At 56.1% G+C, this 25534-nt stretch overlaps 3 protein-coding genes across 8 annotated transcripts in view; 1 reads left to right on the top strand and 2 right to left on the bottom strand.

Annotated features, from left to right (window-relative positions):
* Nucleotides 1–153: 153 nt before the first annotated feature.
* On the bottom strand, nucleotides 154–3334 carry ZNF513 (zinc finger protein 513). Of its 4 annotated transcripts, none has more exons than XM_053251172.1 (4): nucleotides 2758–3334; nucleotides 2383–2565; nucleotides 1614–1945; nucleotides 154–1192 (listed from the first exon to the last, which is right to left on the bottom strand). In XM_053251172.1, exons 1-4 carry the CDS (start codon nucleotides 3225–3227, stop codon nucleotides 531–533), a joined length of 1647 nt encoding a protein of 548 aa, XP_053107147.1. In that variant the 5' UTR covers nucleotides 3228–3334; the 3' UTR covers nucleotides 154–530. The 4 variants fall into 4 exon arrangements, with proteins under 4 accessions (XP_053107147.1, XP_053107151.1, XP_053107154.1 ...); XM_053251176.1 differs by having other exon boundaries at nucleotides 1614–2237; nucleotides 2758–2940; XM_053251179.1 differs by lacking the exon at nucleotides 2383–2565.
* Nucleotides 3335–14524: 11190 nt separating this feature from the next.
* PPM1G (protein phosphatase, Mg2+/Mn2+ dependent 1G) lies at nucleotides 14525–23241 on the bottom strand. 3 transcript variants are annotated; one of them, XM_053251197.1, is made up of 10 exons: nucleotides 22987–23241; nucleotides 22768–22837; nucleotides 22188–22273; nucleotides 18924–19065; nucleotides 18234–18451; nucleotides 17634–17798; nucleotides 17212–17446; nucleotides 16798–16927; nucleotides 16440–16542; nucleotides 14525–15252 (listed from the first exon to the last, which is right to left on the bottom strand). In XM_053251197.1, exons 1-10 carry the CDS (start codon nucleotides 23104–23106, stop codon nucleotides 15040–15042), a joined length of 1482 nt encoding a protein of 493 aa, XP_053107172.1. In that variant the 5' UTR covers nucleotides 23107–23241; the 3' UTR covers nucleotides 14525–15039. The 3 variants fall into 3 exon arrangements, with proteins under 3 accessions (XP_053107172.1, XP_053107171.1, XP_053107173.1); XM_053251196.1 differs by having other exon boundaries at nucleotides 17991–18451; XM_053251198.1 differs by lacking the exon at nucleotides 16440–16542 and having other exon boundaries at nucleotides 15044–15252; nucleotides 17991–18451.
* Nucleotides 23242–23822: 581 nt separating this feature from the next.
* NRBP1 (nuclear receptor binding protein 1) overlaps nucleotides 23823–25534 on the top strand; it is a 29647-nt gene continuing 27935 nt past the window's right edge. The window contains exon 1 of the mRNA XM_053251200.1: nucleotides 23823–23950. The gene's annotated coding sequence lies outside the window, so the exon portion shown is untranslated. The remainder of the gene's footprint in view (nucleotides 23951–25534) is intronic.

The following is a 25534-nucleotide window of genomic DNA, read 5'->3' on the forward strand; positions in this document are numbered from 1 at the left end:
CTCTTCTTTCCACAGCAAGCAGCAGGCCCCACAGAGAGCGAGGCCTTTCTGCAGGGGTGGGGCGCTTGCTCAGGGGAGGGGGTCTGAGAGCCAGCTGCAGAGCTGGGGTGTCACACTCCACCTCATCCCTCCCCACCCATAAGATAAAGCAAGATAAGAAAACGGTTTAATGCATTAATACACCATATAAATTACACAGACCAAGCAGCAACCACAGTTAAAGGGGGAGGGCAGGCACAAAGAGGACAGAGAAGCACCAAGGACGACTCCCCCCCCCCCGCCCCAGTCCCAGCAGCCGCCGGCAGTCTCCTTCACACCCAGTGAGAGGGGAGTCCGTGGGGCAGGTGCCCGCCTTGCCTTCCTGTGCTGGGAAGGGTTTGAGCCAGGCCTGGCAGGGAAGGCCCCTTCCCCAGACAAGGCAGGTCCACAGGGGAAAGGCCGCTCACTGGCTGCTGCTGCTCCTCACCCCCCCCCCCCCCGCCTGCCAAGAGAGAAGGAGCTCAGGGTCCAGAGGTGGCTCAGGGTTGCCGCTAGGCCAGGCTGCTGTCTGAGCCCGGCCCCCCCGCCCCCTCCTCGGCCGGGCCCTGGCCGTGCACCTTCTGGTGGCGCTTGTAGTTGTCCCAGTGGCCGGTGGTGTAGGGGCAGACCCGGCACTGGAAGGGCTTCTCGCCGGTGTGCCGCAGCATGTGGCGCTTGAGGTTCATGCTCTGGTTGCAGGAGTAGGGGCAGAGGCGGCAGCGGAAAGGCTTGTCGCCCGAGTGGATGCGGCCGTGGCGCTTCAGGTTGGCGAGGTTGCCGCAGGCGTAGGGGCACAGCGGGCACTTGTAGGGCTTCTCCCCCGTGTGCACCCGCTGGTGGCGCTTGAGGTTGTCCAGGTGGGCGGAGGCGTACGGGCAGAGGGCGCAGGCAAAGGGCTTCTCCCCGCTGTGGGTCTTCATGTGGCGCGCCAGGTGGTTGGGGTAGGTGGTGACGAAGGGGCACAGCTGGCACGAGAAGCCTTTGGGGGAGGCCGGCTCCGCCCCCAGCACGGCCAGGCTGCTGCAGCGCCCACAGACCGGCTCGCCCAGGCCCTCGTCGGCCTCCAGGACCAGTCCGCAGGCCCGGCAGGTGAACGGGAAGAGCAGCTCCGGCAGCACGCTGGCGGCAGGATCTTCCGGCCGCAGGAATGGGGAGCCCGGCAGGAGCGGCTCCTCTGTGGGGGGGAAGCAGCGGTGAGTCCTCTCTTCTCCGCAGGGCGCCCCCCCCCCCGCCTCCTTGCTGCAGCCTCCGCTCGCTTCCCCCGTCCCGGATGCCCTCCCAAATCTGAACGACAGTTTGCGCAAGTGAGAAGACCGGGGTGAGATCCAGGCCAGCAGCAAGGAAGGCAGAGGCCGGCCCCTCCTCCTCCTCCTCGCGGGCACTCCTGCCTGCCTGCTCCCTCCAGGCTGCTGCCACTAAGAGTTCAGGGAAATGGGGAGGGCAGCATTCTCCCCTGTCCCAGGGAAGCTGCCGGCCTGCGCCCAGGAGGAGACCTCGGAGGAGCCTGGCGGCTGCAGCCGCCCTCCCGTCCAGCCTCTCCTCAAGCAAGCCTCCCCCCCCCCCGATGCTGCTCCCCGCCGCGCCCACCGTGGTACCTGTCTCTTGGTCTGCCGCGGCCGGCCCCTCCATCTCCGCCTCCGCCGGGAGCCCCTGGCTGTGGTGCTGGAGGGAGCTGCTGTGCAGGCAGCGGCAGTGGCAGGCGCCGCAGCGCAGGGGCGGCTCCTGCCCCCCATGAACCCGCTGGTGCCTCTTGAGGTTGCCGAGGCTGCTGCAGGCAAAGGGGCAGGTGGGGCAGCGGTAGGGCTTCTCGCCGGTGTGGGTGCGCAGGTGCCGCGTCAGGTTGACCAGCTGGGCCGAGGCGTAGGGGCAGTGCGGGCAGCGGTAGGGCTTCTCGCCATTGTGCGTCTTCATGTGGCGCTTGAGGTGGCTGGAGTAGTGCGAGGCGAAGGGGCAAAGCTGGCAGGAGAAGACCACACGCCCCCCCTTGGGGGAGCTGCCGCCGCCGCCGCCTCCGCCGTCCTCCTCCTCCCCCTCCTCCTCCTCCTCCGGGGGGTGGCAGAGGGCAGCCCCCGCAGCAGGCAGGCCGCAGTGGTGGCAGGCCAAGCTGGGGCCCCCGCCCGTCTCCTCCTCCTCCTCCTCCTCCTCCTGGCACAGGGGGGCCGGGAACTCCTCGTCACTCAGCGCGTAGGCCGGCAGCCCGGGCGGCCCCCCAAAGGCGTCTGCAGCACACAAGGAGGGGGCGTCAGGGGGCAGCGGGGCCGGGCCGGGGCCTCCCCCCGCCCTGCGGGCACAGCCAGCCCCGCCCGCACCCCCCCGCCCCGCCCCGCCGCGGAGGGAAGCCCGGCGCTGCCGGCCCGGACCCACCTTCCGCCTCCTTCCCGAAGGCCGGGGCCGGGGCGCTGCCGCCGCTGCTCTCCGCCTCCTCGTCCTCCGCCTCCTCGTCCTCCTCGTCGTCCTCCTCCAGCGCCGGCGCCAAGAGGCAGCTGCCCCGCGGCGGCGCCAGGCTCTCCTCTCCCGGGGGCTCGGCCGGAGCGCCAGCGGCGTCCACTGCAAGAGAGAGACCCGGAGGAGGACGGAGGGGCCGGGAGGGGGACGGGGGTGGGGGCCGGCCCCGGCCCGGCGAGGGGCGTGTCCAGCCCAGCAGCCCTCCCCCCGCCCCTCCATCCTTCCCCGGCGCGCCCCCCCCGCCGGTCCAGCCCGGGCAGGGGGAGGGGCTGCCGACCGGCAGCGGAGACTGACCTTTGACGGGCTGGGGGTTGCGCTGCTTCCGGCGGGGCATCTTCTCGCCCGGGGGGGCCGGCGGCGGCGAGGGCTCCAGCCTCCCCCGCCCCGGGATTCTCAGCAGCAGCAGCAGCGCCGCCGCCGCCGCTCGGCCTCGTGTCCCGCTCGCGCCGCCGCCTCCTCCTCCTCCTCCGCCGCCGCCTCCTCCTCGGCCAGGCCCCCGCAGCCCGCGGTGCTCCCGCCCATCCGCGGGGCTGACGGCCAGAGCAGCAGCAGCAGCAGCAGCAGCGGGAGCTTCCGGTTCCGCTCCTGCCCGCGCGGCATGACGGGAGATGCAGTCCCCGCGAGGACCAGAGACAAGAGAGCGCCAGAGCGGCTGCTCTAGGGCCTCCGGGGAGCACTTCTGGGCTCACAGCGGGCGCTCTCCCCGCCCTGGGCCTGTTCCGCAGCCAAAACGTGCCCGCTTTCCTTTTTGAGGTTTTGATCATTTGGGGGACAGTCCCGTCAGAAAGAGCGGGGAGTCCCGGCCTGTCTTTCGGGGAGGGGCAAAAACCTTGCGGGGGGGGCGATCCCTTGGGCAGCAGCTTCACTTCCGGCCTAGAGGGGGGATCAAGTGGCCGGAAGTTAAGTTTTGCGGGTGGGGGGGGCCTTGGAAAAGCCGGAAGAGGCGTCGGTTTCGGAGCTGGGTGTGTCCGGGAGTGGAGGCGTGGCCGGAAGGGGGCCCTGAAGCCCCGCCCTGCCTGGAGTCCCGGCTTGAAACTGCAGACCGGTTCTCCGGTGGCGCCTCCCGCTGGAGACACGCGTTGTTTCTTCTTGGGAAACCAGAGGCTGGTTCATGCGTGTTTTGTGGCGTGTCTGAGACCATCGATCACCTTTTGTGGGGCTGCATTCGGTCTTGCCATGATGGGGAGCGTTTCCTCCTTTCCCTTCAGGCTGCTCATCTTTGTGGCAGGTCCCTTCAGGCCTTATTTTGGGACCGTGGAACATGGAAGTTGGCTGCCTCTCTGTTGTGCAGATTCCTCCAGTCAACCCCTCTTTTTGGATCGTTAGGAAGCCACCTCTCTTCTGGGGGGCATTTGTGCTGCTCTCTTTTGGCCTTCCAGTAGGTGGCGCCAGTGGGACCTTATGGTCCTGGTACCCCATTACCTTCCACAAGAAGAAGCAGGTGGAGCCTCCCCGTCCGCACGGCGGCATTTCGGGGCGGGGGTGCCGGGCGGGACTCCTCCCCACCTCCTGGAGGACCACCACCCCCCGGGTTGAGGAGCTGGCGCAGGCAGCCGGAGCCACTGCCGTCGCCCTGCAAAGGCCACCCATAAACCGTGGCCGGGGATGATGGGAGTTGTAGTCCCTCAAGAGCTGCCCTTCCGTGCAGAGCCGCCGCCGGGCTCTTAGCAGGCCCGTGGGAGGGGGAGGGGGGCAGAGGAAGGGAGCTGCCTGGCGCCCGCCCACCTCACTCCTGGGGCCTGCGGTGGCGGCTTCCCCCTGCTGCTGGTGCTGCTGCTGCATCCCTGACGCGGCTTGTTGGGCAGCGTGGGAAGCTGCGCGGCCAGGCAGGTGTTCCGGGATATGTGTGTTGTTATAGATCGATAGCACCGTTTTTATTTAGTTCTTTATTTGTTTAGTTTAATTTACGATACCACCTGACTGCAAAGGTTCTAGGCGTTTTACAAAAACAAACAATAACAGAATTAAAAACTATTAAACAACTGAAATGTAAAACATTTAAAGACTATTAAAAGCTCTGCTTAAAAATGTGTCTTAAGGGCTAAAAGGGTGGTAAAGATGTTAAGCCGCAAATGTCTATAGGAGGCCATTCCACAGCCCAGGCGGCTGGCTCTGAAGATGGACCTCGCTTGATGACCTTAACTGCTGTGGGGATCATGCAGAAGGAGGACTCTCCCAGGTAACCCGGTCCGAAGTCATTGAGGAGAACAGGAAGGAACACGCACTCTGGCAAAAGAAGGGAGGCAAAGAGAGAATTTCAGGAACATTGAGCTAAAAGCATCAAGGGGAATAACAAAAACTTCTTAAGTACATCAGCAGGAACATAAGAACAGCCCTGTTGGATCAGGCCCAAAGAGGGTTAGGGTTAGTCCAGCATCCTGTTTCGCACAGTGGCCCACCAGGAAACCTGCCAGCGAGGCAGTTGGACTGTTAGACAATGAGGGAGTGAAAGGGCTTATTAAGGAGAATATTCTTTGCATCTGTCTTCATCGGGGTGGAGCCACCATTGGGCGAATGAGTTCAAAGAACCCAGGCCGCCACCCATCAGGCCGGTTAGGCCATGAGTGCGGCCCCAGACACCCACCTCATGTCTGACATCAGATGCAGGGGGTGTTATTTTGGTACCACATGCGGCTATGCAGCTCCGTTTAGAGCCAAAATCGGAACGTGCCGCGTTGGCAGCGAGAACAGGAGTGACTCTCCGTGCCATAAAGGCAGGAAGAGCCGCTCCTGGTCTCACTGCCAACACAGGTTGCAGAGCAGCTTTTAAAATATTGCCTGGGAAACAGAGGATGGGAGCTGGACAGTATCCGGTTCAGCAAATGCTATCCCTTAAAATGGGAGGGTGCAGAGGATTCAAATAAAACAGAAGGGGACCGAGCAGAACCACATAAAAAGCAGACAGGAGGCTGTGCTATAGCTGGCCAAAGAGCCAAAAGATAGATAGCAGACACCAGCGAAGAGATTCAGCGTATAGGTGCTTATATGCCAATGCCAGAAGCCTCCGAGCCAAGATGGGTGAGCTGGAGTGCTTGGTGGCTAACGCAGAAATAGATATAGTGGGCATAACAGAAACATGGTGGAACAGTGAGAACCAGTGGGACACTGTTATCCCTGGGTATAAACTCTATAGAAAGGACAGGGATGCCTTGGAGGAGGGGTAGCACTGTCTGTTAAAGAAGGCAGAGAATCTCACAAGCTAGAAAACCTAAGTGGACTGGAGTCCTTCACAGAAACCCTGTGGGTGACAATACGAGGCCTGAAAGGGAACATGCTACTGGGGACGTGCTATCGCCCTCCGGATCAAAACGCTGACAGTGACTGGGAATTGCAGGAAATCAGGGAGGCGTCAAGGAGAGGCAGGGCTGTAATCATGGGTGATTTCAATTACCCACACATAGACTGGGTAAATTCACAGTCAGGTCATGACAAAGAGGTCAGATTTCTAGATACGTTGAATGACTGTGCCCTAGAACTGTTGGTCTTGGAACCAACCAGAGAGAAGGCGACCTTGGATTTAATCCTGAGTGGCACCCAGGACCTGGTGCAGGATGTCAGTGTCATCGACCCTTTAGGGAACAGTGGCCATAATGCCATCAAATTCAGCATACATGGGGGAGAGAATCACCAAGGAAGTCTAACACGGACATTTTGAATTTCAGAAGAGGAAAACTCCAAAATGAGGAGTATGGTGAAAAGAAAGCTGAAAGGGAAAATCAGGAGAGTCACTTCACTCCAGAGTGCATGGAGTTTACTCAAAACCACAATACTAGAAGCCCAGTTAGATTGTATACCCAAAAGGAGGAAAGGTACCACTAAGTCCAGGAGGATGCCAGCATGGCTAACAGGTACTGTCAAGGAAACCATAAAAGGGAAGACTTCCGAAATTAGAAGGCCTGTCCAAATGAAGAGAACAGAAAGGAACACAAACTCTGGCAAAAGAAATGCAAGGCAACAATAAGGGAGGTGAAAAGAGAGTTTGAGGAACATTTAGCCAAAAGCATCAAGGGGAATAACAAAAACATCATTAAATACATCAGAAGCAGGAAACCTGCCAGGGAGGCACTTGGACCTTTGGCTAATGAGGGAGTGAAAGGGATTATTAAGGAGGACATGGAGGTTGCAGAGGAGGTAAATGAGCTCTTTGCGTCCATCTTCACGGCAGAGGATACTGAGCATATACCTGTGCCTGAAACAGGCTTTTCGGGGATGGAGGCTAAAGCACTGGGTCAGATAGCAGTGACAAGAGATGATGTTCTAAACTGTCCAGACAAATGGAAAATTAGCAAATTGCCAGGGCTGGACGGCATCCATCCAAGAGTCCTCAAGGAACTCAAATGTGAAATTGCCGACCTCCTTGCTAAACTATATAACTTATCCCTGCAATCAGGCTCTGTACCGGAGGACTGGAAGTAGCCAATGTAACACCAATTTTCAAAAAGGGATCCAGGGGCAATCTGGGAAATTACAGGCCGGTTAGCTTAACGTCTGTTCCAGGCAAATTGTTGGAGAGCATCCTCAAGGATAAAATTGTAAAGCACATAGAAGAACAGGCCCTCCTGGGAGTGAACCAACATGGCTTCCGCAAAGGTAAATCTTGCCTCACCAATCTTTTGGAGTTCTTTGAGAGTGTCAACAAGTGTGTGGCTCAAGGTGATCCAGTTGAAATAGTATACCTGGACTTCCAAAAAGCTTTTGACAAAGTTCCTGATCAAAGACTCCTGAGGAAACTTAGCAGTCATGGAATAAGGGGACAAGTACATGTGTGGATTGCTAACTGGTTGAAAAGACAAGAAATAGAGAGTTTTCCCAATGGAGGGAAGTAAGAAGTGGGGTCCCCAAGGGATCTGTACTGGGACTGGTGCTTTTTAATTTATTCATCAATGATCTAGAAGTAGGAGTAAGCAGCGAGGTGGCCAGATTTGCAGATGATACCAAACTCTTTTGGGTAGTGAAATCCAAAATGGATTGTGAGGAGCTCCAAAAGGATCTCTCCAAACTGGGCGAGTGGGCGACAATATGGCAAATGCGGTTCAATGTTAGCAAGTGTAAAGTGATGCACATTGGGACGAAAAACCCCAACTGCAAGTATATGCTGATGGTGGGATCTGAGCTGTCCGTGACTGACCAGGAGAGGAAACTTTGGGTTGTGGTTAACAGCTCGTTGAAAGTGTCGACTCAATGTGCGGCAGCTGTGAAAAAGGCCAATTCTTTGCTAGGGATCATTAGGAAGGGGATTGAAAATTAAACAGCTAATATTATAAAACCCTTATACAGAACTATGGTGCGACCACACTGGGAGTACTGCGTACAGTTCTGGTCACCACATCTAAAGAAGGACATTGTAGAACTGGAAAAGGTGCAGAAGAGGGCAACCAAGATGATCAGGGGCCTGGAGCACCTTCCTTATGAGGCAAAATTACAATACCTGGGGCTTTTTAGTTTAGAAAAAAGACGACTGTGGGGGAGACATGATAGAGGGCTATACAATCATGCATGGTGTGGAGAAAGTGGATAGAGAGAAATTCTTCTCCCTCTCACATAACACTAGAACCAGGGGTCATCCCATGAAATGGATTGCCGGGAAATCTAGGACCAACAAATGGAAGTACTTTTTCACACAACGCATAATCCACTTGTGGAATTCTGTGCCACAAGATGTGGTGACAGCCTACGACCTGGATGGCTTTAAGAGGGGTTTGGATAACTTCATGGAGGAGAGGTCTATCAACGGCTACTAGTTGGAGGGCTACCTCCAGCCTCAAAGGCAGGATGCCTCTGAGTACCAGTTGCAGGGGAGTAACAGCAGGAGGGAGGGCATGCCCTCAACTCCTGCCTGTAGGCTCCCAGTGGCATATGGTGGGCCACTGTGCGAAACAGGATGCTGGACTAGATGGGCCTCCTTGGGCCTGATCCAGCAGGGCTGTTCTTATGTTCTTTCTTGTTCTTTGGATGCTTGCCCAATGTGGCTTATAACTTCTAGAAAATAGGTTGCAAGAGATGGCCTGGTTGACATCATAAATGCCTCACTGAGGGAGGACAGGATGCCTCCATGTTTGAAGGACGCAATTGTGAGACCTTTGCCTAGGAAGCCTGCCCTAGAGCCCTCAGTGATGGATAACTACAGGCCAGTCTCAAACCTCCCCTGGGTGGGCAAGGTAATTGAGAGGGTGGTGGCTGATCAATGCCAGGCAGTTTTGGAAGATACTGATGATCTAGAGCCATCTCAAACTGGCTTTAGAGCAGGCTAGGAGGTGGAGACAGCCTTGGTCGGCCTGATGGATAATCTCTACCAAGGAATCGACAGAGGGAGTGAGATTCTGTTGATTCTTTTGGACCTTTCTGTGGCTTTCGATACTATTGACCATGGTATCCTTCTGGATCACTTGGGGGATTTGGAAATAGGTGGCAATGCTTTGCAGTGGTTCCATTCCCATCTCTGGTAGATTCCAGATGGTGTCGCTCGGAGATAGTTGCTCTCTGAAACAAGAGCTATTGTATGGTGTCCCTTGGGGCTTCATCCTATCTCCGATGCTTTTTAACATCTACATCAGGGATTCTCAAACTTGGGTACTCAGGTGTTATTGGACTTCAACTCCCATAATCCCCAGCCTCAGTGGCCTTTGGTTGGGGATTATGGGAGTTGAAGTCCAATAACACCTGAGGACCCAAGTTTGAGAATCACTGATCTACATGAAGCCACAGGAGATTTGGAGCAAGGTGTTATCAATATGCTGATGACACCCAAATCTATTTCTCCATGACATCATCATCATCATCATCATCACCACCACCACCACCACCACCACCACCACCACCACCAAATGGCATAGCCCCCCTAAATGCCTGCCTACAGGCAGTAATGGACTGGATGAGGGATAGTAAATTGAAGCTGAATCCAATGAAGATGGGGGTACTGATGGTAAGGAGTCATACTTCAAGGGAAGCGATAGATCTTCCTATTCTGGATGGGGTTGCACTCCAGGTACCAGCTACAGGTACGTAGTTTGGGAGTGCTTCTGGACCCAGGCCTCACTCTGGTTTCTCACACTGAGGCTATGGCCAGGAGTGCTTTCTATCAGCTTTGGTTGATACAACACCTGTGTGCGTTCCTTGAAGATAATGATCTCAGAACTGTGGTGCACTCTGTTAACCTCTAAGCTTGACTACTGCAATGCGTTCTACCATGGGGCAGCCTTTATATGTGGTTCAGAAACTTCAGTTGGTCCAAATTGCAATGGCTAGATTGGTCTCCAGGGTTTCTTGGAGAGATCATATTATGCCTCTTTTAAAGAAATTGCATTGCCTACCAATAGGTTTCTAGGCAAAATACAAAGTGCGAGTAATTACCTTCAAAGCCATCATAAGAACATAAGAAGAGCCCTGCTGGATCAGGCCCAAGGAAGCCCACCTCTTCCAGTATCCTGTTTTACACAGTGGCCCATCAGATGCCACTGGAAGCCTACAGGCAGGAGTTGAGGGCATGCCCTCCCTCCTGCTGTTACTCCCCTGCAACTGGACACTTTCAACAAGCTGTCCACCAAGACCCCAAGATCCCTCTTCTGGACAGACCCCAACACCTCAGACCCTCTGTATACCAGTTGCAGAGGAGTAACAGCAGGAGAGAGGGCATGTCCTCAACTGCTGTCTGCTGGCTTCCAGTGGCATCTGGTGGGCCACTGTGTGAAACTGGATGCTGGACTAGATGGGCCTCCCTGGGCCTAATCCAGCAGGGGTGTTTACATGTTCTGACCCCATCAGCATATATGTGACATTGGGGTTTTTGTGCCAATGTGTATCATTTTACACCTGCCAACACTGAACTGCATTTGCCATTTTGTCACCCACTCTCTCAGTTTGGAGAGATCCTTTTGGAGCTCCCCACAATCTGTTGTGGATTTCACTACCCTAAAGAGTTTAGTGTCATCTGCAAATCTGGCCACACCATGTGCAGAGTAATCGCAGCCATACAAAATCTGGCTACCTGCTGTGAAACATCAATGTGATTATCAGAAAGAAGTAAATATGTGTAGAACTCATCAGAATGATTTGGATACCTAAAACAAATGGGAGTAATATATCTAAAACATAAATCACGATAAAAAGAACAATACAGAAACACATGGCCAACTGTCTCAACATCCGCATTCCCACAAAGGCAAAATATCTCCATAAGAACAGCCCCTCTGAATCAGGCCTAGGGAGGCCTGTCTAGTCCAGCATCCTGTTTCACACAGTGACCCATCAGATGCCTGTGGGGAGCCCACAGGCAAGAGGTATGTGCCTGCCCTCTCTCCTGTTCTTACTCCCCGGCAACTGGTACTCAGAGACATCCTGCCTTTGAGACTGGAGGTGGCCTATAGCCCCCTCCGACTAGTAGCCATTGATAGACCGCTCCTCCTTGAAGTTATTCAAACCCTTCTTAAAGCCATCCAGGTGGTTGGCTGTCACCACATCTTGTGGCAGAGAATTCCACAAGTGGATTATGCGTTGGGTGAAAAAGTACTTCCTTTTGTTGGTTCTAGATTACCTGGCAATCAATTTCAAGGGATGACTCCTGGTTCTAGTGGTATGAGTGTGAGTGTGAGAGAGAGAGATTTCTCTCTATCCACTTTCCCACTCCATGCATGCTCTATCCTGGCTCCTCGCAGTCGTCTCTTCTGTAAACTAAAAAGCCCCAGGTGTTGTAGCCTTGCCTCATAAGGAAGGTGCTCTAAGCCCCTGATCATCTCAGTTGTCATCTGCACCTTTTTCACTTCTACAATGAATAAATTAAAAAGCACCAGTCCCAGTATAGCTCCCTTTGGTATTATCTGCAAATTTGACCACCTCACTGCTTATCCCAACTTCTAGATCATTTATGAATAAATTAAAAAGCACCGGTCCCGGTAGAGATCCCTGGGGGGACCCCACTTCTTACCTCCCTCCATTGTGAAAACTATTTATGTCTGCCCTCAGATTCCTGTCTTTCAACCAGTTAGCAATCCACACATGTACTTGTCCGCTTATCCCATGACTGCTAAGTTTTCTCAAGAGTCTTTGATGAGGAACTTTGTTGAAAGCTTTTTTGAAGTCCAGGTATACTATGTAAACTGGATCACCTTGATCCACACACTTATTGACACGCTCAAAGAACTCCAAAAGGTTGGTGAGGCAAGATTTCCCTTTGCAGAAGCCATGCTGATTCTCCTCCCGCTGGTCCTGCTCTTCTATGTGCTCAAAAATTTTATCCTTGAGAATGCTTTCCATTAATTTGCCTGGAACAGATGTTAAACTAACCGTCCTTTGATTTCCCAGATCACCCCTGGATTCCAGTCCTCCGTACAGAGCCTGATTGCAAGGATAAGTTATATATTTTTGCAAGGAGGTTAGCAATCTCACATTTCAGTTCTTTAAGGACTCTTGGATGGATGCCGTCAGGCCCCCGCGATTTGCTTGTTTTCCATTTTTCCAGACAGTTTAGAACATCAACTCACCACTTCTATCTGACTCAGTTCTTTAGCCTCTGTCCCCAAAAAGCCTGGTTCAGGAACAGGTATACGTATCCTCTGCCATGAAGACGGACACAAAGAATTCATTTAGCTTCTCTGAAACCTCCATATCCTTTTTAATAATCCCTTTCACTTGCTCATTGTCTAATAGTCTATCTGCCTCCCTGGCAGGTTTCCTGCTTCTGATGTGTTTAGCTTTTGTTATTCCCCTTGGTGCTTTTAGCTAAATGTTCCTCAAACTCTTTTTGCCTCCCTTATTGTCACCTTGCATTTCTTTTGCCAGAGTTTGTGTTCCTTTCTGTTCTCTTCATTTGCACAAGCTTTCCAATTTCAGAAGGAAGTCTTCTTCTCCTTTATGGCTTCCTTGACTTTACCTGTTAGCCATGCTAGCATCCACCTGGACTTAGAAAGTATACCAAAAAGGAGGAAAGGTATCATTAACTGGGCTTCTAGTATTGTGGTTTTGAGTAAACTCCATGCATTCTGGAGTGAAGTGACTCTCCTGATTTCCCCTTTCAGTTTTCTTTTCACCGTACTCATTTTGGAGAAATTTCCTCTTCTGAAATTAAAAGTGTCTGTGTAAGACTTCTTTGGTGAGTCTCTCCCCGCATGTATGCTGAATTTGATCGCACTATGGTCACTGTTCCCTAAGAGGCCCATGACACTGACATTTCACACCAGGTCCTGGGTGCCACTCAGGATTAAATCCAAGGTCGCCTTCTCTCTGGTTGGTTCCAAGATCAACAGTTCTAGGGCACAGTCATTCAACATATCTAGAAATTTGACCTTTTTGTCATGACCTGACTGTGAATTTACCCAGTCTATGTGTGGGTAATTGAAGTCACCCATGATTAAAGCCCTGCCTCTCCTTGATGCCTCCCTGAGTTCCTGCTGCAACTCCCAGTCACTGTCAGCGTTTTGATCCGGAGAGCGATAGCACGTCCCCAGTAGCACGATTCCTTTCCGGCCTTGTATAGTCATCCACAGGGTTTCTGTGGAGGACTCCAGTCCACTTAGGTTTTCTAGCTTGTTAGATTCTATCCCTTCTCTAACATACAGTGCTACTCCACCTTCAAGGCCCCCCTCCCTGTCCTTTCTGTAGAGTTTATACCCAGGGATAACAGTGTCCCACTGGTTCTCACTGTTCCACCATGTTTCTGTCATGCCCACTATATCTATTTCTGCGTTAGCCACCAAGCACTCCAGCTCACCCATCTTGGCTCGGAGGCTTCTGGCATTGGCATATAAGCACCTATACGCTGAATCTCTCCCCTGATGTCTGCTCTTTCTTTTGGCTCTTTGGCCAGCTATAGCACAGCCTCCTGTCTGCTTTTTATGTGGTTCTGCTCGGTCCCCTTCTGTTTTATCTGAATCTTTTACCTCCTCACACCTTAAGGGATGGCATTTGCCAAAATGGATACTACCCAGCTCGTCAGCTATTCCCCAGGTGTCATTTTAAGAGCTGCTCTGCAACCTTTTTGATTTTAAGCACCAGCAGTATGGTTCCATCTTGGTTCAAGTGCAGCCCGTCCCTTTTGTACAGGCCTTTTGCTCCCCCGAAAATGTATCCCATTGCCTAAGAAATCTAAACCCCTCCTCCATGCATTGAAACCCCTCAGCTCTGCCTGTCTCACTGTACCTGCGCGTGGAACAGGTAGCATTTCTGAGAATGCTACCTTGGGGGTCCTGGACTTCAAAATGCTACCCATCAGTCTAAATTTGGCTTCCAGGACCTCCCGACTACATTTCCCCACGTCGTTGGTGCCGGTGTGCACCACAACAGCTGTCTCCTCCCCAGCACTGTCTAGGAGCCTGTCTAGACGCTGCGTGATGTCCGCAACCTTCGCACCAGGCAGGCAGGCAAGTCATCGTGCGGTCAACATGTGGGTCACAAACCCCTCTCTCTATACCTCTAATGATCGAATCACCCACTACAAGGAGGCCCCCACCCCCTGGAGGAGTATCCCCTGGGCGAGTCCTCACCTGTTTGAAAGATCGACAAATCTTTTGCTTTGTCCCGGTAAGAAGCCTCCCTCTTCTGCAGAGAGTGCCTCCCCCTGGGTTTAGCGGTCTTTCTTCTCCCGTCAGAATGAGGTTGAGGCCCGCCTGTCCTACAAGCAGGAGAGGAGGGGCAGGGCTCTCCCTTCAGCTAAGCAGCAAGAAGGCCACAGGGGGAGCTGCGTGCTAGAGCCCAGCCTGCCGGAGATGGGAAGCGGCAGAGGGCGGTGAGGGGAGACAGGCTGCCAAGAGCCCCGGAAGGGACAACAGGCTGGCAGACGTTGCGCGCCTGCCGTGCGGGTCTCCCAGCTTCCCACGGTCACTGCCAGCATCGGAGGTGATGGGGACTGGCAAGGAAAGAGGGAGCGCTGAACAATTCACAACCAGGGACCGAAAACAAGACCACCCGCATGGCCAGGCCTTTCGCTCAGGTACTGGGGGAACACAGGAAGGACAGGGCCGTCTCTGGTGTGTTGTTTTGGTGAGGCGGCTTGGGGACAGAGCCACCCACGGGGAGAGACGGCCCACTGCCCCCCCGCCCCCACCTCCCCAGAAAAGCACGGAGTCGTTGCTCAGTTTGGGGGCTTTTAGTTTGAAAAAATCTCAGCTGAAAGTGAATGACACAGAACGAGGGTGTGGCGGCCACTGTGTGTGTGTGTGTGTGTGTGTGTGTGTCGGGGTGGGGTGGAGGCTGCCAGCCCCACAAATAAAAAACAGAAGGCCTTAAATAGGGGTGCAGATCAGAAACCTCCACAATGAAAAACTGCTTCCCGCCAACAGAAACATCACAGGCACAGAAATGGCAACCACCACAAGAGATGCTGCAGGGGGGTGGGTGGGGGGCGCAAGCAGGGGGCGGGCTGGCTTCTGGGCTCAGGCCAGGCCCTGCCTTCCCCTCCCCGGCCATTCACTCTTTGGAATGGTTTCAAAGGAACAGTGGGGCCAACGCAAGCCCACCCCCCCACCGGACACAGACCAACGGGGCCTCCCTAAGGCTAAAAAAGGCCGACACCAGAGCGGCAGCCAGAGTTCAGTGTGGTTTAGAAAACAGAGTCCAGCCATGCCCAGCCCAGCGGCGGGCCGGCTGCTAGTCCTGCCTGGCCTTCTTGCTGCAGCTCTCCTCTTCCGTGGGGGCTGCCGCTTCTGCCGCTGCCACCGCCGTGTCCTCAAGTTTCCGCTTGCTGCCCTCAGCAGCGGGGCCCTGGCTGGGGCGTGGCTTGAACGAGATGATGATGCAGGTCATGTTGTCGCAGCCAGTCCCATCGCCAGACGTGTCGGGAGCCAAGCAGCAGTCCAGGAGCTAGCCAAGAAGAAACCGGAGGAGAACTCAAGAGCAGCCCTGCCGGATCAGGCCCAAGGAGGCCCATCTGGTCCAGCATCCCGTTTCACACACTGGCTCACCAGATGCTGCTGGAAGCCTCCAAGCAGGAGTTGAGGGCATCATAGGGACAGAGGAAGCTGCCATCTGCTGAGCCAGACCACTGGTCTATCTAGCTCAGTATTGTCTTCACAGACTGGCAGCGGCTTCTCCAGGGTTGCAGGCAAGAATCTCTCTCAGCCCTATCTTGGAGAAGCTATCAGGGAGGGAACTTGGAACTTTGTTCTGTTCTTCCCAGAGCGGCTTCATCCCCTGAGGAGAATCTTTTCCAGTGCTCACTCTTCTAGTCTCCCATTCAAATGCAACCAGGGTGGACCCTGCTTAACTAAGGGGACAAGTCCTGCTTGCTACCACCAGACTAGCTCTCCTCTCCTGCTGTTACTCCCCTGCAACTGGTATTCAGAGGCATCTTGCCTCTGAGGCTGGAGGTGGCCTGTAGCCCTCTGACTAGTAGCCGTTGATAGACCTCTCCTCCATGAAGTTATCCAAACCCTTCTTAAAGCCATCCAGGTTGTTGGCTGTCACCACATCTCATGGCAGAGAATTCCACAAGTGGATTATGTGTTGTGTGAAAAAGTACATCCATTTGTTGGTCCTAGATTTCCTGGAAATCAATTTCATGGGATGACCCCTGGTTCTAGTGTTATGTGAGAGGAAGAAGGATTTCTCTCTCTCCACTTTCTCCACACCATGCATGATTTTATAGACCTCTCTCATGTCTCCCCGCAGTCGTCTTTTTTCTAAACTAACAAGCCCCAGGTGTTGTAGCCTTGCCTCATAAGGAAGGTGCTCCAGGCCCCTGGTCATCTGGGTTGCCCTCTTCTGCACCTTTTCCAGTTCTACAATGTCCTTTTTGAGATGTGGTGACCAGAATTGTACGCAGTACTCCAGGGGTGGCTGCACCACAGGAGGAGGCTGCCGTTACCATCTGCTCTGTTTTGTCTTGAGCAAGAGCAGAGGACAGAGCAGGGAAGCACCCAGGCAGGCTGCGTGAAACCTAAAGCAAGGCTCTGGCCTGATCATGGAGCCCAGTGGTGGCCCAGGAGCTGCCCAGAAGAAAGACAGAGCTCCCGTCCCGTGGGCCTCCCTCTCCTTGCTCCCCAACTCACTTCTTCAACTATGGACGAAAGGGGCCGCAGATCCCCACTCTCCTCCTTCTGAGTCAGCTTGGACTGGATGAAATCCACCACTTCCTGGCTGCTCATGACATTCCTGGCCGGGCGGGGGGCGGGGGGGGAGAGAAAAGAGAAGGGCAGGAGAGGAGCTGGGTGACTCTCATGCCCCCCTCCCCGCATGCGCACCTGCACTCACAGGCTTTGCAGCTCACCTCCTCCAGTGCCTGACTTGGCAATGGAAGCTGCAGCTAACCGGTGCCAAGGTGAGGCGCTGGCAGTCAGCCGCAGGTGGGGCGCGGGGAACCTCTGGGGCCAGCCAGTGGATGTGCTTGTCTGGCCAGCTGCCACCTACCAGATGCCATCACAGGCGATGACCATGAAGTCGTGGTCATCGTTGATTGTCAGCACCTTGATGTCTGGCAGTGCTGAGATCATCTGCTCCTCCGGGGGAAGGTTCTTGTTGCGTTTGTAGAAGTGGTCTCCTGGGGAGGAGGGATCACACAAGTGGGGCGGCGGTGAGGGGCGGGCACCCGGCTGCAAGTGCTGCAAACAGTGCCTGGCCTCAGAGGCTGGCTGGGGCTGCCTGCACTCCAGGCTTCCCAAAGGCACACTGCTGAAAACCGAATCCTGGACTTGGAGTCCTCGGTCTGATCAGCAAGGCCACGGCCTGCCCTCCTGCAGGCCCACCAGCAGCCCCTCTTCTTCCACTGAGGCCTGGATGGAGGCCCCCCCCCCCAACAGCCGGCCTGCTGTATGCCACACTCACCAATGGCTCTGGAGAGGTTGAGGCCCCCATTCACCCGGCCATCCATGGTCACCTTCCCGCCAGCGTTCTTGATCCTGGCCAGCTCCAATTCGTCCTCGGGCTTGTGATCGTAGGACATGTCCACAGCCTTGCCGCCTTCCGAGACCACGCAGCGGGAATCCCCTGCGTTTGCCACAATGAGCTGCTTGCCCCGGATAAGGGCCACCACTGCCGTTGTGCCACTGTCGGAGCCAGGCTGGAGACCAAGAGGACCATGAGGGGCGGGTGCAGAAGCCACGGGCACGAGCGGCTTCCAGGGCAACAGCAGAGTGTGGCACAGAGCGCCTCCTCATGAGGCCACCTCCTCCACCGCCCTCCACGCCACGGGAGCCCCATGAGAGCTATTCACTCCCCTCCCCCCTCCCTCCCTCCAGACCCCTGACCTTCTCCTTGCCCTCCATGCCCGGAAGCATCACGTCTTCATCCTCCTCCTCCTCCTCCGCCTCCTCCGTGTCGTCCTCCTCCGCTTCCTCCGTGTCGTCGTCCTCCTCCTCCTCCTCGTTCTCCGCCTCCTCACTGCTATACCCATCCTCATCTTCACTACATTCCTAGAGGAACCCCCCGCCCCAAAACACAGGACTGACCACAGGGCACCCTCTGGCTGCCATTGCACCTGCAGGTCCTGCTAGCAGGAGTTGGCCTGCAAGGAAAACAGCTCGGGGTCCACCCTGGGCTCCTGCTCCTCCGGGCAGTGGCCAAGCATCTCCCCAGCCCTTTCTCGTCCAGCCGGAAGAGGGTACCTCACTGTCGCCTTCGTCTTCACCTTCTTCCTCCTCCTCCTCCTCTTCCGACTCCTCCTCGCTGTCCTCAAAGAACTTGGACTTGGCAGTTCGCTGGGCCTTGCTGGCAGAGGAGCAGGACGGCTCAGCCTCCCCAGTGGCAGGCGCTGCTCCCTCGGGGGCCTTTTTCAAGAGGGCGCTGCTGGCATCCCCCCTGCCAGCTGCGTCGGGGCCGGGAGAGGCACTAGCGGACTGGGGGCACACCTTGCCATGGTCCTCCTCCTCCTCCTGGTGGCAATGCCTCGCGAGCTCCTCAGCCCCGGCCTCCCCGTTCAGGCTCCGCTCCTGGGGCTCCTGCTGGCCCAACTCTTTGCACGGTGGCCCCACCTTGCCCTTGACACAGTTCTGGCCGTAGCGCGTGAGCAGCTCCTCAATGGTCATGGTGGCCTCCTCGTGCAGCAAGGTGGTCTCCTCGTTGTCCACTGGAGGAGAAGGGAGAGGCGGCAGGACGTCAGGCCTGTCCTGACAGCCTCTTCTCTGGCTCGGCCATCTGAAGGAGCGCCAAACCCACCGCCAAGCAGAAGGACACACAGGCAAGGCCCTAGACCCACAGATGGGGAGGTGGTGCTGAGAGGAAGGCCCCCACGAGCCCCCTTCTGCTCCTGTGACGGGCCCTTCCCAGATCCAGCAGTCCAATGCCACCTCGGTCCAGCCTGTGCCAAGAGCCTGGAAGCCTCTTGTGGCCAGCAATGCTGGACTGGCTGGGCTGCAGCACAGCAAGAGCCTCCCTTCCAGATGGGAGGACAGAGCCCCCCCCCCCCCCGGCCATGACTGCTCTGGTGTCCCCCCTCTGGCTGAGTGCAAAGAGCATCTGTCCAGCCCTCCCCACTTTTGAGTCAGATCCTGGAGACACAGACCCTTCGTGCTCTGGGCCACAAGCCACTGTGCACTCACCGTCGTCTTCATCGGCCACCTTCTCCTCCTCCTTCTCCTCCCCCCCGTCGTCTTGGGGCCGTCCTGCCATCAGCGCCAGTTCCCTGACGACCTCCTCGGTGGTCAGCTTGGCATCAATGGCCAGAAAGGCGTCTTCGAGGGCCTACAGGGTGCACAGAGGAGGAGCTGCTGCTCAGTGGGCACAGCACTTGCCTTGGCCTGCGTGAGAGTCCAGCGGGCTCAGCCCCAACACCCTCTCCCGGCAGGGCTGCACACGGCCTAGAGAACTGCCGCCAGTCAATGGAAGCAAGATTGGCTTAAACGGACCAAGGACCTGGTTCAGTCAAAGGCCGTGCCCTATGTTCAGAGAGCAGGACAGTAGCTTGATGGGCACATAAGCAAACACAGAGTTAGACAGGATTCCTATGAGGGACATACTTTGCTGGAGCGGCTGTTGCCAGGGAAAGGAGGGACCCTGCAGCTCCACCGTCTCCTCCCCGAAGGGGATTTGCAGGAGCAATGTGATCATCCTTGGCTGACAGCAACCAAGAACTATCTTGCCAAAAATGTTGGCAGAAACAGACTAGCGGTGCCAAAACAGCCCCCACAATTGGGATGTGTCTGAATACGGATCCGCTTAGCAGAGTCAGCAGCACCCTCTTGCTGGCTTGCCTGGAGAGGGCCTCGGAGCAGGAAGGCTTTGCCCTTGGCCCAAGGGGAGGGGTGGGGGCGGGGCTCTGTGCCAGGGCCCAAAGCAACTCTTGCCGTTCCTCCGCCTGGGGCCTCTAGTGCTCACCACCCCACACCTCCCCTCTAGGCCCTCTTCAGCTCCAGCACAGCATCCCTCCTGGGACGGTGGCTTATGCTTCTTTTTAGATGGTGAGCCCTTCCGGGACAGGGAACCATCTTTATTTATTTATTTACTCTATGTAAACCACTTTGGAAACTTTTGTTAAAAAGCAGCCTATAAATATTTGTTGGTTGTTTGTCAAGAGGATTGTCCCATTCTCCAGCTGGTACAACATCCTGTTTCCACAGTGCTCAAGCAGAAGCCCCTGGGAAGTGCACGAGCAAGGCAGGAGTCCAACAGCTTGCATAACCAAGAAGCCATGATGGACTTCTGCTGCTCTATTTTATTGACTTATTTGTTTGTTTAAACATATTTCGATACCTCCCAAAACTCACATTTCCAGGCGGTTTACAAAAAGCAAAACAAACAGAAGATTAAAATAAAATAAATGATATAGTAAAAGTTAAAACATTACAACAATTTAAATTTTAAAACAATTTAAAAACTGTTAAAACAATATTTAATTAAAAGCCTGGGTGAATAGGTGTGTCTTTAAAGACTTTTTAAAAGTTGACAGAGATGGGGAGGCTCTTATTTCAGCAGAGAGCGAGTTCCAAAGCTTTGGGGCAGCAGCGAACACCCGTCCCCGAGTAGTCACCAGACTAGCCGGTGGCAACTACAGACAGACCTCTCCTGATGCCCTCAATGGGCGGTGGGGTTCATGACCCCACCTTCTCTCTGGGAAGAGAGCTGGTCTGGTGGTAGCAAGCATGACTTGTCCCCTTAAGCTAAGCAGGATCCACCCTGGTTGCATATGAAAGGGAGACTAGAAGTGTGAGCGCTGTAAGATATTCCCCTCAGGGGATGGAGCCGCTCTGGGAAGAGCACCTAGGCTCCAAGTTCCTTCCCTGGCATCTCCAAGATAGGGCTGAGAGAGATTCCTGCCTGCAACCTTGGAGAAGCCACTGCCAGTCTGTGTAGACAATACTGAGCGAGATGGACCAATGGTCTGACTCAGCATATGGCAGCTTCCTATGTTCCTATGACAAAGAAAACGTTTTCTTAACTATCCAGGGCCCAAGCTGTTTAGGGCTTTGTAGGTTATAATCAGCACCTTGTATTTTGTCTGGAAACTTATCGGCAGCCAGGGCAGATCTTTCAAAATGGGAGTAATGTGGTCTTTCCGAGATGCCCCAGAAATCAACCTGGCTGGCACATTCAGGACCAACTGTAGTTTCCGGACTACATGCAAAGGCAGCCCCACATAGAGTGCACGGCAGTAATCCAGTATGGAGGTTACCAGCAGATGTACCACTGTTCTGAGGCTGTTTATCTCAAGAATCAGATGCAACTGGCATATTAGCTGAAGCTGATAGAAGGCACTTCTGGCCACTGCCTCAACCTGGGACACCAGGGAGAGACTAGGATCCAGAAGCACCCCCATACCTGTTCCTTCCGGGGAAGTGTGACCCCATCCAGAACCGGCAGATCAAAACCATCCCTCAAGTTTCGACCCCACACAATAAGTACCTCCGTCTAAAATGGATTAAGTCTCAGTTTGTTATCCCTCATCCAGCCCATCACTGACTCAAGGCAAGCATTTAGGACAGTTATGCCTTCTCCTGATAATGTTGACATGGAGAAATAGATTTGGGTGTCATCAGCATACTGATAGCACCATGCACCAAATCTCCTGATGATCTCGCCCAGTGGTTTCAGATAGATGTTAAACATCGGAGACAATACAGAGCCCTGAGGAACACCCTACTGAAGTTCAGATTTTGAAGAATAACAGTCTCTAAGGGACACCATCTGGAACCTGCTTAGGAGTTAGGAGCGAAACCACCGCAAAGCAATGCCTCCCACTCCCAAAACCCCCAGACGCTCCAGAAGGATACTATGGTCAATTAGTATCGGAACCTGCCAAGAGGTCCAAAAGGACCAACAGAGTCACACTTCCTCTGTCAGTTCCCAATTGGAGATCATCCAGCAGGCCGACCAAAGTTGTCTCTACCCCATAGCCCGCCCGAAAGCCAGTTTGACATTTAATTCCCTTTTAAGGTGATCTAAACTACTTACCATCCCCACACCCCACAGCAGAGAATCCCAAGGATTCCTTATGTTTCTCCCATTGGATGACCTCAAGCTCTAATGTTAGGGGAGCAGGAAAAGACTGTCTCTCTAGCCACCTAAGTTTCCTTTCTCCTCAATGAAGAAGTCGCAGCAGGCAGCAGGCCTCTCCTTGCAGAGAAGGCGCTCTAGCCCATGATCATTTCAGTTGCCAATTTCTACAATGTTGCTCTTGAAATGTTGCAACCAGACCATCAACAGGATTCCACGTGTGCGTAAATGGGACTCCAAATGTGGCTGCCTGCAGATTGGTGTAAGGATGTTACAATACTGATACGTATCCGGAAAAGCTTGCTTTTTGGTCTATGAACTTTGAGCAACGGCAGGGAAAAACTGCTGAAAGAGCAGATGGAGATCAGGCTTACCTTCTGTAACTTGCCTTCCTTATATGCCTTCTGATCCTTGATGATCTCGGGAAGATACTTGGCACAGTACAGAGCAACCTCTTCCCCTGGACCCGAAAAAAGGGCAGTGAGAGGCCTGCTCCCCATGCCCCACCCCACAGCTAACTCAGCGTTGCTCCCAGAAAGAAAAGTTCATCAGTCAGGTCTGAGCCAAAGAGTCCTCAGGAAGTGGATGATGGGGCACCTCTTCACTCAGGCCAGGAAGCAAGTAGCGTTGCTTGGTGCAGAACAAACAGCCAGGCAGGGCCCCAGTGCTCACAAAAAAGGGTCCATCCCAGCCAAAGAGCTCCGAGGGCAACCAAGGCGGCCGCTGCCCCCCTCACTAACCCTGGCCACTCACCCCCTCATTCTCGGGGCGAGAGATGGAAACAAGCACACCCTGAGGGGCAGAAGAGGGGCGGCAGGCTCAGCGCAGGCCTCAGCCCCACACAAGCAGCCCCCTGGGCCGGAAGGGGGAGATGGGGGCCCACCGTGCGCCCCGCCCCCGCTGAGACCGAGTCCAGGCCCGCAGGCGCAGCTTCTGGGCAGCCCTCGCTCTCACCTCCGTGCCCGTCGTAGACCGAGAACATGGCCGTCTCGCCGTCCAGGTCCGGGATACAGTTGTGCGCGTCCTGGAAGAGAAAGCAGAGCTGCCAGCCGGGCGGGGCGGGGCGGGGGTCGCCTGCACGGCGGGCCCTCCCTTCCGGGGCTGGAGGGAGCCCAGCCCAGCCCAGCCCAGCCCAGCCCGCGGCGGGAGGGTCCCCGGCCCCGCCCCGCTCACCTCCATGGAGACGCGCCAGCCCTGCATGGCGCTGAAGCCGAAGTGCAGCGGGCGCGCCCCAGCCCCGGCGCCGTCCCCGGAGCTCTTGGCTGTGCTGGGCTGGGACAGGTAGGCGCCCATGGCGGGCCCGCCGGCTCTCCCGGAGCGGGAGCGGGGGGGGGGAGGGAGAGAGGGGGGAGAGGGAGGAGGGAAGGGAGGAAGGAGCGAGGAACAGACAGCGGGCGGAGGGCGGCGGGCGGCGGCGGCGGCGGCGGAGTCGGCAGAAGAGGACCGAGCGAGGGGCGCAGGGCAACAGACCGACCAGGAGCGGAAACGGAAACAGGCACCACAGAGTCCACTCGGGAAGGGGGAGGACGGGGAGACCGGAAACCGATGCCACCGAGTTACCGGAAGTCAGGGAGCGCTCCGAGCGGCACCCCACAAGGCGGACGGGTGCCAAGGCTCCTCCTGGGCCTCCAGGCGCAGAAGCGGAAGACCATAGAGGGCCTGCGGAGGGAAGGGCCTGCGCGTGGCTCCCGGGAAGGGGGTCTCCTTGCCAACGGAGGCAGGTGGCGAAGGCCGAGGGGACGCCGGCTCCACACTGCAGCGTCCGGCCGCGAGCCCAACCAAGCGGCTCCTCGTCCTCGGCGGGTGCCTCCATAGTAGCAGCAGCAGCAGCAGCAGCAGCAGCGCCGCCGCCCCCCGGGCGGGGCAGGGGCGAAGACGGAAGGAGCAAGAGCGCCGCGCGGCCCCCTAATGCCTCCCTCGAGGATGGTTGCTGCATCGTTCTCGACAGCCATCGACCAGCCGCTGCTTCGGTGGAGGAGGGGCACCCGCCGCCGCCACGCGATGGCACCAGCAGCAGCTGCCGGGACCACAACGGGAGTGTCAGGGTCTACGCGAGGGGTTGGTACCAGCTCAGCCCCCCCGCAAGCAGCTCAGCCGGTTAGCGCACGAGGCTCTCTCCCTACCACACCCCTGTGAGGTAGGCCAAGCTCAGAAGGGGGGGGGGCTGGTTGAGTGAGACTTGCGCCTAGCGCCGCCCCCCCTTCGAGCCTCTAGCCTGCTGCCCTCGACGCCAGGCTGGAGTCCGTGGGGCGGGGCGGGGGGGCATAGGCCTGAGTCCCTGGCCTTCCCTTTCGACCGTAGCAATTTGCCCAGAGAGACCCTGGACCTTTGGCTCTTCGGTCGTGTTGGGAGGGCGGCAGCAGCCCCATGATTAAAGCTCGCAGCTGGCGAAACTCCGGCTCCGCATTAGCGAGGCGTTCCCCCTCCCAGGTTTGGGCCGCCCCTTGCTCTTTTTTTCTGGTCAACAAGTGCAGTATGGGTGGACTGGCCATCGACATGGATGCGAGCCGGATCCTCCTTTGCCCTGCAGGCGTCAAATTGGCACACTGCCTGGTGGGTCAGATTGGCCGCCTGGGACTTCTGGGCTGGGTGCACCTCCGGCTTTGGTTCCGCCTGTGCCCGGGGCCGTACAGCGCACCCAGGCGACTCACTAGGACTGGGTGAAGGGACCCGTCTCATCGGTGCTTCAGTCCTTATGCTGGCCCATGTGGCGAATGCACGTTATAAACTTGTTGTTTATAACGCTGGACCCCCCACCCACCCGCCTTGAGTCTGCCTAAGGGGGAGAAATGACCTGCTAAGGCCCAACTTTCAGTGCACGGCAGAGAAGCATTTGGGGAACCCTCAGCCACTGGGGGACGAAGAAGTCTTGGCTGATGGCAGGCACTGGTCTGATGTGCATTTTGATATGTAAATTGGGTGCCTCCAAAGGGGGTGAATTTGGATTGGAGAGGGGAAGAAGGAAAACTAAGTGTCCTGGAAGGAAGGAAGGAAGCTGGATCCATGACCCTTCCCTCCAATCAGTGAAGGGTCTCTGGGCAAAGAGAAGAGAGGGGGAGACAGGAGCGTTTACTTCAGGAGTGGGAGAACAGGGCCCCAGGCCAGGGCTTGGGGAGGAGTGGCCCCCCAGGGACAGCGCAGGGAGGCCTAGCAAAGCTCCCTCCAGGACAAGGCCCGCCAGGAGGGTGGCTGGGGTCAGGCCAGCTGAGGGGCCTCGGGGATTCTGCCAGGTAGAACTAGGGAGTGTCGCCGAGGGGAATTGGCTCGGGAGCTGCCAGTGGGGGGGAAACGCTGCTCCAGCCCACCGCGGCGTCATGCCCTCACTCGGAACCTGCAGCCAGCCTGGCACGACGCTTCATCGCCGCCTGCTCCCCACAATAAAGGCATTTGGTCTTGGCCCCTCTGCCTCTGGCCGCGGCTCCTCTATCCTTACCGGCGCAAAGCCTCAAACACACACACGTGCCAAGGGCTGGTCTGTTTATTCAGCAAATGTGTTGACTGCCTGCCTGACTTCCTCATTCTCGAGGCGGCCTACATACACCGAAACAGCGAAGACGGGGGAGGGGGCATAAGGCATCTCGCAGGCGGGGCTGCCGCAGAAAAGGCCGGGCCGGGACTCCGAGAGGCCCACCTGAGACGACCTCGCGGCTCTTTTGAAAGGGGGGGCAGCGGCGGGTTAAGTCTTCAAGGGAGGTCCCGTGGGGAAGGGCGCCTCCCCCCC

The sequence above is a fragment of the Hemicordylus capensis genome, chromosome 1 (assembly GCF_027244095.1).
Source record: "Hemicordylus capensis ecotype Gifberg chromosome 1, rHemCap1.1.pri, whole genome shotgun sequence".
In the NCBI taxonomy this organism is placed as follows: domain Eukaryota; kingdom Metazoa; phylum Chordata; class Lepidosauria; order Squamata; family Cordylidae; genus Hemicordylus; species Hemicordylus capensis.